Source organism: Montipora capricornis, chromosome 10, assembly GCF_036669925.1.
Source record: "Montipora capricornis isolate CH-2021 chromosome 10, ASM3666992v2, whole genome shotgun sequence".
NCBI classification, from domain to species: domain Eukaryota; kingdom Metazoa; phylum Cnidaria; class Anthozoa; order Scleractinia; family Acroporidae; genus Montipora; species Montipora capricornis.
The window spans coordinates 20,428,272-20,444,187 of record NC_090892.1 but is presented as its reverse complement, the minus strand read 5'-3'; the positions used below and the strand labels follow the sequence as shown (position 1 = coordinate 20,444,187).

General features: G+C 40.4%; 1 protein-coding gene across 1 annotated transcript in view; it reads right to left on the bottom strand.

The window, feature by feature from the left end:
• Window positions 1-250: 250 nt before the first annotated feature.
• Window positions 251-15,916, bottom strand: part of LOC138022384 (solute carrier family 22 member 15-like) — a 32,189-nt gene continuing 16,523 nt past the window's right edge. Inside the window, exons 3-10 of the mRNA XM_068869503.1 lie at window positions 13,238-13,466; window positions 11,162-11,360; window positions 9,927-10,145; window positions 7,886-8,020; window positions 5,620-5,717; window positions 4,956-5,067; window positions 4,042-4,114; window positions 251-2,496 (exon numbers count right to left, since the gene is read on the bottom strand). Coding sequence (XP_068725604.1) covers window positions 2,272-2,496; window positions 4,042-4,114; window positions 4,956-5,067; window positions 5,620-5,717; window positions 7,886-8,020; window positions 9,927-10,145; window positions 11,162-11,360; window positions 13,238-13,466 — 1,290 coding nt within the window. The 3' untranslated portion in view covers window positions 251-2,271. The remainder of the gene's footprint in view (window positions 2,497-4,041; window positions 4,115-4,955; window positions 5,068-5,619; window positions 5,718-7,885; window positions 8,021-9,926; window positions 10,146-11,161; window positions 11,361-13,237; window positions 13,467-15,916) is intronic.

Here is a 15,916-nt window from a genome sequence, read left to right as displayed (position 1 = left end):
TCACTCAACGGAAAATCAGATCATTGCACAAGGCAAAATTTCTGAAAATCTCCTCATGTCGCTCAAATTTCGCGGGAATTTGCATAATTTTGTTTACAAGGGTTTATACTAAATTTAAAAAAAAAAATTTCGTTTACAGTCTGAATCTCAATAGAAGTGTTTGTTGAGAAGTATTCTCGCTATGCACAATCGTCAGACCTTAAAGGTTTTATAATGGCAAAATTCCCACACATTCACTGTAATTAAGCCGTGCAGGAAATTCATTTCTTTTATTTAGCAAATAATTCCAGCTTAATTGTAAAAATTAGTTTTTCGATGGAAAAACTCAAATATTTATTCCAGAAAACTTTGAGCTCATGCATTGCGAATCTATCTCTATATTGAAAATGCATTCAGTATTTTCCTTGCTTCCTGAATCAAAATTAAATAGGTATACTTTCTATGACTATTTGTATTAAGAAATTAACACAAACTACGATGGCCTAAGAACAAGAGTTTATACGATTCTATGACTATATTTTGTAAACGAAAATCCTTCACTATTATTCATGATTATCACGCAGAATTCCTTGAAATGTTCTATGGGCTGAAGGGTTAAAATATATGAACTATACGCGAACTAAACTAAACGCCGGATTTAAACTCGATAGCATAAGGCCGCGGCTACACGAGCGATTTTTTGCTCGCGCCGGTTATGCATGCGATTTTTTCAAATTTTGTCGCGTAGCCAGCGCGAGATGAAAATCGCAAGTGTAGCCACCCTTGAACTGGCGACGCGACAGCTGAAAAAATTGCAAGAAAAAAGTCGCTAGAGTTGAAACTTTCGCGACAAAATCGCAGAGATAGTTGCCCGTGTAGCCACCCTCCAACTTTTTGCCCGCGCTTGCGAAGCGACTAAAGAGTATTTAGCCAATGTAATTAAGAGAGGAATGTATGTTTATAGTGCCCAGATCTCTTGAAGTGTGCGATTTGTCGCCAAAACTTATCACAAGTGTAGCCCCCCTGGCGCGCAGGCGACGCGACTAAATCTGAAAAAAATCGCATCACCCGCGCCAGACAAAAATCGATCGTGTAGCCGAGGCTTAGGCCAAACGCCGAACTTGTTAAAGCTACTTTCCAGTCCATACTGCGCAGTCACAGTACCCTAATATCATCAAAGTCCAAATGACGGCATGCAAACTGACATTAAAAAGGAGCAAAACTCCACAATTTTTCGTTGTAAGAATTAAGCTCTCCACCTAACGCAAAAATCCCGGATTTAACACTTTTGCTGTTCGAAATTTTGAGTTTAAATGTGTCGGACCCCTTTTCGTCAAGTGAGCAACGAAGTCATTTGGAGCAACCAACGAGCTGTGAGTGGCATTGGTTGGCTATTGTTTATTTGACACCACAAACTGATTTAAAATGCTCCATGGTTTCTTAAGATGATTCCCTAGAAATAAAACTTGTCATTAATTTCCAATGAAACTTCGCACACTGTTGTATCATGTCAAGGAAATGATACAAATGTAATAAAAAAGGGGGGTCACCGTGCTGGTTTCCATGGTACGACGCCGATAAATACGGGTATTTGAGCTACTTTGACAATTGCTGCGCACCCCCAATGTTGCACAAATTTATTTCGATTTTATAAATGTAATCCAACGTACAACGCAGGTCGTGGAGTCATTCTATGGTTAATTCTAGTACGTACCTGAAAAGTGTGTTTGAATGCCTTTGCGAGTACTTAACACTCCAAAAAAGATTTAACTTAAATGTGGGCTGTTCAACTCGTAATGGTTCCCTCCGTACAATTTTATGAAATTGCCAAAAACTCGCCATGGCTTTTTGCTGATTTTTTCATTACCACATGAAGACATCATTCTCAGGAACTACATGAAATAAAAAATGGGGGTCACCGTACTCGCTCAGGAGAAAATAACCATTTCTCGATGGATTACGCTCGGCGTCAATCAAAATCAGCAATTTGATCAATGTGCCCGCGCTAATGCGCGCGCCAATGACGCCAGAAATCATGCGCAGTAGGGTTGCGCAATGCAAAACCAGGGAATCACCTTGAACACTTAAAGAGTTTGTGACATAAAATCAGACCGAAACTCTCATAAACGCAAGTGAATTTAAACGAAATCAAATTGATGTTTAAATGGATATATATATATTTTTTGCTTTACTTTATTGCCTTTTCCAATCTTTTTTTGGTTATTTTTTGTTTATTTGAAAACGAATGACGACAGGAAACTGGAAAAAGGATGATGACGCAATTTACTTCTGTCACACAACCGAATTTCGGTTATCCTCCACAAGTGCCTTCTTTTCTTCCTTCTCTGTTGTTTCGTCCACTTTCTCCTTCTTGCTATCAGCAGCGTTGTTTAACACCTGATTCACACTTTCCAAGGTTGGTTTGAATCGGGTTTCAGGAAGCAAAAAGCAGAGAATTCCGGCAACGAAGGCCAAGGCTGACATAATACCATATGGAAGAAGAGCATGATAGCGTTGCTGTGGAAATAAAATTGTCCGATTTTTTTTTCCCGTTTTTAACAGCTTAGTAACGATTAAAGGCTAAAGAACAAAAATGACCAGAGTCGCATTGGCCTTGTATTGCATTCTTGGTTATCCATGCGGCTAAAATTTTCCCACCCACTTATATTTTTACCAGAGCAACCACGCTGGATCGTTTTCTAGGTTATGTTAGGTAATGTAGATCAATCCTCTCATGTCACAGTTAATAAAGGTCGCCGGAAACAATCAATCTGTACGTACGCTTAACCACGCGCATTCAACAACGCAGCCCGTCTATATATTATGTTAGCCACAAAGACCAAATTACCCAACAAAAAACAGTGACAACTTTAGGACGATGGAAACCGGGGTTTTGTAACCAAAAACACTGGTTCTGTACCCTTTCCACGTTCATTGCTTTGTATTTTTCTGTAAAACAAGAACGTAAAGAGTTTAAAATATGCGGCTTGTGAGGAACGGGAGCAAATACTGGTACCGATATACTCTCTCTCTCTCTCTCTCTCTCTCTCTCTCTCTCTCTTCTCTCTCTCTCTCTCTCTCTCTCTCTCTCTCTCTCTCTCTCTGAGTCTCTTTTGGGCAACTTGCAAGCTTCGAAAACATTAAAGGCGTTAGCTTAATAGACCTTTTTACCGATACGGCGGCCATTTTGATTTCTATTGTTTCGAATAGCCATTATGAGATGCCCAGGGGGCAAATATATATTAATTTGCCCTGGGCATCCCATAATGTCTTTCAAAACAATAGAAATCAAAATGGCCGCCGTATCGGTAAAAAGGTCTATTGCTGAATCATTACAAGGTTGTTCAGTTTTAATGACGCTGATATTAAATTTTGAGACGAACGTTTTCGTAGACGTCGCCATCGTCCTTATTTAAGTTTTCTTGTTCCTATGCTCATCTCATGGAGGCTCCATATGAGGCACTTGATTTATGGGTACTGGACCGAATTAAGATGGACACTCCCATTCCATTCCATAATCGAGGTACCGCAAGCATTTTTCGAAAAACCAAAATGAGATCTTCATAAGGACTAATCACGTTGGGAAAAGGCTAACCTCGTATCCTTTTTATTTAGATTTCATTTAAGTGCCACTTGATTAATTAATTAATTAATTATTTATTTATTTATTTTATTTTATTTATTGATTAGCTCAACGTTTGTTGACTCACAAAACCCACCCAGCAGCAACGGTAATGAAGGTGCAGAAATGGAGTGCAAAAAAGGAGGGATGGCGATTCAATGTGATCTTGAAGTTCGTTGCGTAGTTCTCTTAGACAAGAAAGTTGGCTCTTCTCTCTGGTGATGAGCTGCTGAGAGCGAGGGCTGGAGTGGGGAGTTTAGGTAGGGAGTAAGCCTGCGATGGACAGACACAAAAAGGAAGTTGATATATTTAAGGGTGACTTCGTTCTTGGAAAATTTGCGTTTATGTGCAAACGTTTCGGGAACCACTTGGTCCACGGGTGATTATAAGTAGCGGGGCCGGAAAAATTGATAGCCAGGAACAATTAACCAGTTACTTACCAAAAAAACGACATATGGAGAGAGGAAAGAACCAAATCGAGCAGCGCAGGTTGATGTACCCATGCCAAGATTCCTGTGAATTAAGAAGGTTAAGAATGAGAGCATCTTTCATTTTAAGTCCAATCTACTCATAAGGCGACTCACATTACATGTAACGATGAAGGAAACATAATACTTTAATGTTATCTCCACGGATGTTAGACAAGAACAGGAGCTACTGACAAGAACATTTACGTTTTGTCCTGTTAATTTAAAGACGATGGAAAAGATAGACATGAAATGTAAACAACCTTGACTTTATCATTAAACTTGGTCAAGGTGTTAAAGATCAATCGCCAAACATTAGACTGATCCTCCCACATTTTTTAATTTATGCCTTCTTCTTAGGCTGTCAGGAATTTCTGAAGTGTGACTATTGAACTTTTAGTTTATCCAACGACATTGCCAAATTGTTTGGGTTAGCGTGACATTTACATGTTTTTTCTTCTGTTTTCATCAACGCGTTGCAAACAACACAGGTGGCCATTAAAATCTCTTTAGGGATGACCCGCTTGTTCCTGGCCTTTAATTTATTTGCTTTGCTTGCAAACCTCGTACTGCTACCATGCAATCAAAACGCTTCTCCGTCTGTATAATACAGAATTTCGTTGGTAAAGGCTTTCCTGGGAGGGCAACCTATACCTGCCAGCTTGTAAACAAGCATAACAAGCATAAGAATTACCATGTTTAAGTTCCAAGTAGCCTCTTTATGAAACAAGTTATCCAACCCATTCGTAGTTCCTGCGTAACTTGCATCTATGTAGAATCTCTTTAGCTCACGCTTCCTTGTCTAGTCTATCGACTCGAGAATTGCTTCATTTTCACCTGAAGTAAATTGCAAAGGTGCAGGTCAATATTTAAAAATATTCACCTACCTTATCACTGTAGGGAATAACTCGCTCGAATAAATGTAAACTCCATCAAAGGATATCATAATCCAAAATTTAGCCCACACCATAGACAAGAAGATTTTTCCAGCAAGAAAACCTGGAATTAAAAGTGAAAAAAAAGGAATACCGTCAAATTAAAATTCTCGCATTATAATCAGACTATTTCAGAAGTGGTGTTTTTATCGTGTATAGCCTTAAAAAACTGGGTAAAAAAGGGAAATCTATTCCCTCAGTGATGTATAAATCTATATGACACGGCACCCGACTATTCAACATCAAATTTTGACTATCGTGACACCGTAACTTCTTACCGATTAAGGACTACTGAAAACAAACTAGCTCTTCCAAAACCACATACGGAATGCGCACTGATTCTCCAGAATTGCGTACTCAACCCCAATGATGTACTTAGCATAGGGCAAATGGAATGACCGGTTTTCATCTCCTTGTTTGTCCCTAACGCTGTTTGTTTTGAGACATAGTGACCCTCCAGCTTCATTAGCTCTTTTACGCCCCATCCAGATTTCTCTCGGTCTGCTGTATTTCGTTTAAGTTCCCGCTCCCATAAAAGCCAATTTAACCTCTACACCACGTCTACGTAGCAAGATAAATCAGTTCAACACATCTAGTAGTAAGTAATAATTATTACCAGTGTTCGACTCATCGTCCGTGGTTAGCAGCACTGCGCCCATGGCGCCTACGGAGGCTAAAATCATAGGAACAATAACTCCTTTCTTTCTTCCAAACCTGTGGCAGAGAATTACGACAAAATAGCCTTATTAGTGATTACGGTCATTTCTTAATAGCCAAAAAGACTCCAATCACAAGCAGGGCTTCCCTAGATCTGAGCGCGTGCGTGCCCGCCCGCCCGCCCGCCCTTCTCAAATTTATTCCCTGCTTCGACTCAAGGACGAAGCTTTCATTTAAATTTGTTAGTTCTGCTTCAGTGTACGCCTTGCTTTTCACGAGGAATGTTTTATTTACGTCTACGGTTTTCCCGCATGCATTTCATGATCATAATCCGACATTTCTATTAACTATGGTGTTCTATGGTGATTTTATCTCTAGCCAGACACACTAACAAGAATGTATACGTCTTTTTTCTACTATCGTTATTTCCTATATTTTCCTTAATTAAAGTTGACATGAGCTCCTTGATCTTTTCTCTACATTATGGTGACCCCAAATGGGATTTCAAAAAATAATCACAGAGCTTTCTGTCAATAGATACGACTGGCTCAAACTGTAAGTAGATTGTTGGTGTCAATGAACTGTACACTATGCCGTTACACGCTTCTCTTTAACGGAATAGGAAAAAGATCGAGTTAATCCGTGGTAAAATGACAAAACACATGGGCAGCTTGAAAGTCAAATGCTCGATCGCGAAATATTTGCATATTTAGTGGACAAAAACAACAGCTTTGCACGCTCTCCACGTGTTTCACTTTTGTCCATTTCTTTGCCGTCGTCTGCAAAACAGCGCTTACGAAACGACGACGCCGACGCCGACGCCAACGACGACGCTACAAAACAATAGGTTTAGTGAGCAAAAACAATGGCTCTGCACGCTCTGCACGTGCGTTTTACACATTCGTACATTTCTTTGCCGTCATCTCCTACATGACGACGTGAAATGACCAAATTCAAGGTTCTGTGGAGGACGTTAGCACATGACGATGAATTTTCAGTTCTCTCTCTACGCTTCCAACCCACTCATACCAGTTTAATTCCTCGACAGTGACTACACATTTTTAACGCGGAACTACATGAAATAGTTTCGTAGTAATATGAATAACGCGAACTCGTATTTTTAAATGAAGTCCTCGTAGCCGTCGTCGTCCTCGTTTCGTAAGCTCCCTAGCAACGTGAAATAGCCAAATCTGAGGACGTCAGCACTTGAGGATAAATTTTAATTTTCTCCCCTAAATTAAGCGCCGTTCCGACCAGTGTCATTCTTGAGGAACTACCACGCCCTTCCCGTATTAGAAGGGTTGAAATAATCACGAAGTGATTACAATAACGCGAATTTATATTTTGAGATGACGTTCTCGTTGCTGTCGCCGTCGCCGTCCACGTTGCTTAAGTTCTCTTTTGATTTCGAGGAAACTTCTACACCTTTTTCGACGTAGTCGCCATATTTCAGAAGTTTTTATTTAAGGACGGAGCCTACTAATTCAAAGGCATTTTTGCACGAGTTACTGAATATACGGGAAAAGCAGATCTTAACAAGTGTTATTGAAATCCAAAAAGAAAATTGAAGGTAACCACGCATTTTTCGATCAATATTCGCAAAAAGCTTTAAAATATAAAGCAATTCCAAATTGAAGCTTACTTATCTCTGAAAAATGCGTGGTTACCCCCAATTTTCTTATTAGATATCTAGAGCACTTGCTAAGTTCTTCTTTCTCCGCATAGTTTTGAACCGCGTTAAAATATCCCTTTATTAATGAGCACCATCCACACGAGATCCGAGTATCTCGAGATGCGCTGAACGTGTGCGCAATAACAATAGTAGGCACCGTCCTAAATCTTTTGAAATGCGAGCCAAGAAGGGCTCGCCGCGTCCCATTTGTTCCCATCACATGGGCCGGGAGTAAATGTAATGCGTAGTACATGTAATTTTAATTTGTTCTGCGCATACAATTTAATCAGACAATGGAAAAAATTTAATTTTTAGGTGCGATTAGAGCCTTTCGTTTTGCCAACCACACTACCCAAAGAAACGGAGGGCTCTGGGGACGAGAATGATCAGTGGCACAAGAAAGATGCGACGTGCAAAACGGTGTCTTCAAGTATTGTAATCTGACTATTATATAAATTATAATATACATTTAAGAGTGGAGCACATTATCGAAGTTAAGCAGAGATTATTGGTGTCATAAAATATTGAAACGTCCTGTTTAACGTCATCTAACCTGTTATAGATCCACACGCCGGCAGGTATGGCTGGCAACTCGACCAGGCTTGCAAGGAAGAAGTTGAGGTAGATGTTTCCACCGATAGCCGGGGCGCTGAGAAAAACTCCGTAGTACACCAGTGCATTTACGAACCTTAGTGAATTAAAAATAAATAAACAAAGAAAATGGGATTCCTAAAGATTTGTTGTGATGGAGCGTAGATATGTCCAGAAGCCCATAAATGCAGGCAATGGCAAAATGGCAGACTTAGCGAAATTTCGCCAAGAGGGCGACGTATGGTGAATTTGGTAAAATTTCGCTAAATGCTCCATTTTCGCCATTACCTAGATCTCTGGGCGTAAGTGGCAGCAACATGGTATGGATTCAAGAATAGTATGTAAGCTATGACGAATTCTCGAATTCAACACTTTTACCAGAATGCATTGCATTTAAACAGAATGCACTGCGCGGCAACAACCTAAATAAATAATTAGGCTACCTTGCTTTTGATGTTAAAGGTGAGTGGTGTCATTTATATATATTTTTACGTCGTGCATGACTTTCACATGCCTTGTTTCACTTAAACTGCGCCACGAGCAACCAAAATAAATAACGAGGACGCCATGACCCTGCTTGCTTTCGATGATAACGGCGAGTGATGGACGCTTTCTTCACATAATTCTTATTCTACAGACAATTGTTGATGAGTACCTCGACATATTTCAAGTTGCATTTTCGCTTATTTGCAGGCAATTTTGACCTCTAAAGGATACGTGAAACGTTTGTGAATCTAGACAGATTTTAAGTTGCATAATTAATTCGATATCTTGCAGACAATTCTGACACGTGAATTTTGAGCTTAGTATCATCGTTTGGAGTAGTTACGGCTCCTTGGTCGAATTCTAGAATCATAAGAAAAACTTTGATGAAATCATCGTTAGTAAATTAAACTCGTAGAATGATTAGAAAAACTAAGATGAAACTGCGAAACAGTTTATTTTCAAATTTTATTCTTGTAAGTTTTTCTACATTTAGTGTTATACTTTATTTTAATGCTCAGCAATTTCCTATTGGCTAGGCTTAGGATTCAAAGTTGTAATATGCGCAGTATAAATATTACTGAATAATGACTATTATTGTTTTGCTGCACATTTCACTACTGCATGTCTTTGCAGTGCATTTAATCATCAGAATTTTCTAATTGCCCAAAGAAATTAGTACCCTGACTTTGAGTTTTTGGAAGCTCAATTCAAAATTGTCTTATTTAAATAGTGGAATCTCGTCATCTTTTTTAGAGAAAGTTTTCTTTAAAAAATTTGCAACAAAGATTCACAAATCCTTTCCATAAAACATTTTCTCCACAGAAGAGCAAGCTTAGTTGTTGTTTCATTTCGTACTAGAGGCAAAATATCACTGATATCAGTTGGAGAACAGAGGAATGGTGCCATGTCATGTCAAAGGAAAAGGTTGGTAAGGTTTTCAAGATGTGCTGTGAAACGTACTGAACAAACTTAGGACACTTGAGCAGAGGGGCTCAGCGATCGTCCCTTCCCTCTCCATGCACTCTTGCTGAAAACGTTGCTTTTTTTAGAATGCATGAACGGTAACCGGAAGTGATTTGTTTTTTTTTTTTAACTTGTCAGTGACTCTACCACATTTATACTTCTAAGTATCACTTCGCTTTTAGAGCCGATTGCATGAAAACTCTGATAGAAACCGCCGTTCTGTCTTGCGAAATCTTCACTTCCGGCTTCCCTCCGAAACTCAAAAAGCTCTAAATTGATTTAATACGAACAACACGAGGAATGATCATTCTAGCACAGTGTCCCACACAACGAGACGTTTGCTCAGGGCGTATGCTTACCTTGCATGAGGAGAAACTTTGACATCAAGGATGGCGTACACCAAACAAGATTAGAGCAATACCACAACCCACCCCACCCTCTTTCTGCCATCCTTCCTCCTCGAAATTGTATCAAAGTGTTATCAATTTCTCTCGCTCTCTGTCATCCTCGGTCTCATGGGAAAAAAAAAAATTCTCAGATCGTATTCCACCTACCAGCAAAACCAAGATATTAATGTTGTCTTTGCCAGACTTCGCGTTTTGAACAAATCTCTAACATCCCCGAGCCTCGTTTCTTTGTCTGTGCCAGTGTCGATTTCCAGCCCCTCCACGGGTAATTGTTTACGATTGATTCGAGCAATTTTTCTGTAAAGCTTTTCTGCCTCCTCCATTTTTCCTTTTACTAGCAACCAACGAAGTGACTCTGGCGACAAGCTGTAAAAAAAACATTATTTAATAATTATCCTTTGAGGAAGCTTCAAGGTGAACAAAGGTTCCCAATTATAATATTTTTTTTAATTAGGACACGAAGTGTCTCTCTCTCTTCAGTTCAGCTGGCGTACAGACTCATTGAAGGAGACGCCATGTGTCCTCCTAGCTATAGGCTTATGCAGTTACTATTGTAAGACACGCTCTTACTGAAATAACATTCCACTTGCACGAGTCACCATTGTCAATCCTTGATTTAAAGGAGGTACTGTAATAATTATTTAATCGCGTTCAATGTAAGGAGAAAACCTCGTATTGAAACTAGTTTACCAGTTTCAGCACTTGGACTCCTTCAATCTGACTACTGTCTGTTTTGCTGTTATGTGGTGTCATCGATCAGTAGTCCATTCAGAAAATTACGCCAAGCCCACCACATTGCTGAAGAAAAGGCCAGACCACAACACCGGAAACTACATGCCCTATTCTTTTCGACTAGTGTGTGGGATCTTTAACGTCCCACGGAGTTTATGAACATTGAAGGGTTGTGAGATGGGGCCTACGGTTTATAGTCCTTATCCGAGAAGACTTGAAAGTCTTAGTTACAAAGGCAGCACTTTCTCCTCAGTTATTTTAAGACCCTGAGTGTTGGTCTGGCTGGAGTTGAACTCACGACCTCCCGCATGGCAGCCCGATGCTCAACCAACTGAGCCACCGTTGTGCGGTATTTGTGTCTCTTCTTTGTGGACGCCGTGCGATTTCAGGGTAATAATCATATCTTTAACTGAATAAATGGTTGAAAGAAAATTTGCCCTGAGCGGGATTTGAACCCACGTCCCCCCGTTACTAGTCGGGTGTGATAACCACTACACCACCAGGACAACGATGGCTGACCTGGTGATAGAACGCACTTTTCTTATCCACGATTATTACGAGTCTAAAGGCTTCTTACTGTCTCGTTTCGTGGGAAAAGCAATCTAACCAAGTCATGCGCTCCTGATAACGACTGAAAGTACTATACTTACAAATAAATGAGGGTGACCGCTATCGCAGGCGCCCCTGTTGCTATGCACAGTGTTCTCCAGTCTCTAATTAAAAACGCGACTCCAGCCAACGCTATCAGGGACAAAGTCCAGCAGTACCAGAGAGACGTTCCAATGAGGCTTCGGTGCCGTGGACCCGCTAATTCAGCAAGAAGTACAAACAAAGACATTCCGCCGCCGCCTAGAAACGAATCAAGAATTTCACGTCGAGTTACATGACCAAGAGAGTATGTGCACGGCGGCCATGTTGGAGGACCAAAACAATTAAAGAGATTTGCATAAAAATAACATTTATTCCCCAAAGGAATATCATTCTTTTGTTTCGGTCCTCCAATATGGCCGCCGTGCACATACTCTATACCCCAAGTTGAATATACTACTCGTAATCTCTTGTTCAATTAATCATACATTCAATCATACATCCATCCATCCATCCGTCCGTTTAACATTAACTTATTTATTCACTCTTCCATCTATCCGTCCAAAAGATAGCAAAATTGACATTTTTCACATTGACTCATCATCCAAACATGTTCGATGTAAAACTATTCTAAAACTCATTTCCGGTCCCCCGAGGAGCCATGGGTCCGAAAGGAACATATGAAAAGATAGGCATGATGAAAAATGTGTTACTTCGGGTTCTCTCCAAATTTCGTGTGTTAAAATTGCGAACATGTTAGCCAGTCATTTACCACGTTCCAGACCACTTAAATGGGTCATACGCAACGTCATCACAAGGCTTTATGTGCTGCGTATGTGAACATAATCGCAGTTGAAGGACTGCTGGAAAGATTTTCTCTTAATTAAAAGAGAATTGGTTATTTTAGGGATTTTAGGGGAAATCTTTAGTTAATCACGATTTTAAAACTCGAACTGACAATGTGGAATTCCTTTACCTATAAAATTATCGGGGGTGCAATGATGGCGCAGTGGTGAGAGCACTCGCCTCCCACCAACGTGGCCCGGGTTCGATTCCCAGACTCGGCGTCATACGTGGGTTGAGTTTGTTGGTTCTCTACTCTGCACCGAGAGGTTTTTCTCCGGTTACTCGGACTTTCCCCTCTCCTCAAAAACCAACATTTGATTTAATTTGCGTTAACTTGTTAATTTCAATTTACAGTGTCCCCAATTAGTGCTCCAGCGCTAAAAGATTAGACACTTTAAAAATAAAGTTCCTTTCCTTTACATCAAAAACAAGATGAGTCTGAGCAAAAATGACCTTTATCCCGGGGATTTGCCATAAAACTTGAAAAACGTCGGGCCGACTTTTTTCAACTGAGATTACCCAAATGTAAAAGGTTTCAATCTTGTCCATTTGCGTTCATCCACGCTTCTCTTTGCCGGCTTTCTTTTACGTTATTCAACAGTTTTCAGTGGTTATTGCAATGTTTCATTCTACTTCTTGAGCATTTTGGGTGTCATGAAATTACATCATTTTGCGTGACAGAGCCACTTTAACAGGATTAGTTGGAGAGCGCTTCGAGTTATTAAGAATTGATTCATTATAATCATCATCATCATTCCAGTATAATTATGTCATTCTCGTTTGAGTTATTCCTGCAAGTTGTATGAGATAAAAATTCTCTCCTGGTCGGTCAACTCAATTATTCTGGTCTTACATGTGTGTGCAACTGAGCCTTGAGGGACTGGAACGGATAACAAATGCGCTGCATCAAGAGAAAATGAGGGGACAGAGAAGGAGGCTCCCGGTCCAGCCCTTGGGATATGTCATGTCCACGAAAGTTATTTTTAGACGAGCGGAAGTCTTCCGAGACGTCCGCATGCAGGCCAACCTCGGTCCGATGTTTGAAAGAAAATATATATTCATCAGCCTTCCACGTGCGCCATCATTTTCTCTTTTCACTAAGAACCTGAGAGCGAAGCAAGACTGCATGCGGACGTCTCGGAAGACAGACTTCCCCTAGAACAAAGACTTCCGCTCGTCTAAAAATAACTTTCGTGGACATAACATATCCCGGCCAACGCCTTGAGCCTCTCTCTCTGTCCCCTCATTTTCTCTTGGCTGCATCTAACAATACATAACATTACTCTTCTTACCTATCGAGATACCAACGAATAATCGGAACATCGCAAAGAGCCAGTAAACGTTTGGAAAAGCTGATAAAAGACTGAAGAGAGCAATAAAGAATCCAAAAATGAAAACCATAGGTTTCCTGCCGAATTTATCCGCCAAAGCCCCGACGATGATTGAACCCACTATCCAACCAGCAAATATTAGAGACGAGGAAATGGTTCCATAGATGGCTTTATCACACACTAGATCAAACTGCAAAACAAAGCGAAATTACCGCATTGACGCTGATCTACTTGTGCCAGCTTGTTTGTTTTGTTTTTGTTTTTTGCTGTTCTGTTTTTCTTTCAATATATTTAACATGCACGGAATAACGGGACCAGAGAGGCTATTTTCGAATACAATAATTTTGTTAGTGAGTAGCATCACACTTTAAATTGTGTATGGCAGATTTTTCTTTATATACTCAATCAAATCATCATGGTTTTCGAAATGAAAACAACCCAGACAAATCCCATGCCGATTTTATTCTATGCCTTTCAGCCTTTTAAAAATTGGGCATTTTCACTCCCGACGGGTTATAAAACCGCGCTAGTATGGAGACTGGGAATAGCAGGCCCGTGGCGTCAGTAGAGGAACGAAGGGAATTCTAGGGAAAGAAATTTTCGTTATTTTGTCTTTTGCAGTATTGCAACCAAATACAACGCATCTCAGCAGCAGTTTAAGCAACTTCTCAATCTAAAAAAAGGAAAATTCGGGCCCTGGAAGAATTTCGTTCTCATGTTGACGCCAAAGTTCTGCTATCCCCAGTCTTCTTGGCGCATTTTTAACCCCTCCGAAGTCAAAAATTCCGATTTTTAAAAGGCTGAAAGGTTTAAAATAAAAATTGGCGTGGATTCTTTTTGGTTGGTTTTATAAGGCTCAAAAAACCATGCTGTCTCCCTTGAGTAAATAAAGAAAAAATTGTCATATGCACTCTTAAGTGCCCCTGTAATCAAAAAAATCACTCCCTATTTTCCTCCAGATTTTGAAAGTGTGTTTGCTTAACACCCGATTGAGCTTTGATTTTTATCCAAAGGCCGTTTACTTAGAGCGTAAGTTTTGGATATCACTGTCCGCCATTACTCACGTTCAAAAGTGACCGAGTGGACCCCAGCGTGTGAATGCAGCTTATTATATACGTAAAACGCGAGTTTGAAAGTCTGAAAGCCCAAAACTCCCGTGCTGCATATTAATCCTGCGGCGCACACACGCATTGCATTCTTAAACTAGTGGGTCTTTGACGTCATTTTCTCCTTGATCCAGCTTTCTCAAGATCTTAAAGTTAGTAATGGCGGACCATTAAATAGGCTTAAAACCTTGGTCGCTTAGTGTTCAATAAGAGGTACGACCCTGCATGTCACTAAGAACATCCCAGAACACCAAAAATAAAGTACGAAAAGAGTATAAGTAATTAAGAGGTCCTCGCTTCTAGTCTGTCATCTTGCTTTCCCGCTGACCGTTGAGAATAGCGCCTCTGTAACGGAGTTCTCGTCAAAAACCAAGATGACGAAATTTTCCGTTGTTATCATTATCATTATCATTATCGTTTATCTCATTTTTCGTGATAGTAATTAGTTCGGTATTCCGGCAGGTTTTCAATGTTCCTGGTTTTAAAACAAGCCATAGAAATCAGCCAAATACGTGCAAAGACTGCGCAATTGGTTAAGTGAATTAAGGCAGCCAAGAACGGCGTTTGATTGAAATGTGACCTTTCACAATTTTCTGAAAACAAGAGAGCGGTGGCGTTTGAGTCCAGGTAAACGGTGGATCAGGATCAGGAGGTTCTTTGACCGGGAACTGGAGCTCTGGATGGATTTTAAGCGCCATTACGAGAGACGTTTAGCGCACTTTGAAAATGAACTCAAGCAGAAGAACTCCCTCCGGCGGGAAACCATTTATGGCATTTCCCTATTGGGAAATTCGTGAAAGGGTCACGAGCCACGTTATCAGTTAGTTTCAGAGTTTAAGTTTCTGAGTGGAACGTCTGACGTATGGGCACGCATGCCCAGTATGCATAGTATGTGTTTCCTGATAGTAATTAGTTTAGTATTCCCGGTTTTAACGCTGGCCATGCAAAGAAATCAGCCAGATACATGCTAAGATTGAGCAATCGGTTCGCTAACGTGAATTACGGCAGTGAAGAACGGCGTTTGATTGAAACATGACCTTCGACAGTTTTCTTAAAAGAAAAGTGCGAATGGCCTCTAAATCCAGGTAAGAGGAGGACCCGAATCAGGATCAGGAGGTTCTTTGCTCGGGAACTGGAGCCCTCGTTGGATCTGAAATGCTATTATCCGAGACTTTTAGCGCACTTTGGCAAAAATGAATTCAAATTCCAGTGAAAGAACTCCCTCCGGCGGGAAAGCATTTACGGGATTTCCCTATTAGGAATTCGTGAAAGGGTCACGAGCCACCTTCTCAGATAGCTTCAGAGTTGAAGTTTCAGAGTGGGTACGTGTAACGCATGGGCACGCATGCCCAGTGATTCAGTTCTTTACAAGCAAGCTCAATTTTCATAAATATCACGCCGAGCAACCACCTATTTACAACAACACTGGGGGTAAGGAGTAGAGAAACTTTTAGATCTGAACTTTCATGTTTACCTAAGGTGTAAGGTTATAGGGACACGTGAGCGATAATTCTGGAAAACAAAATGATGAACA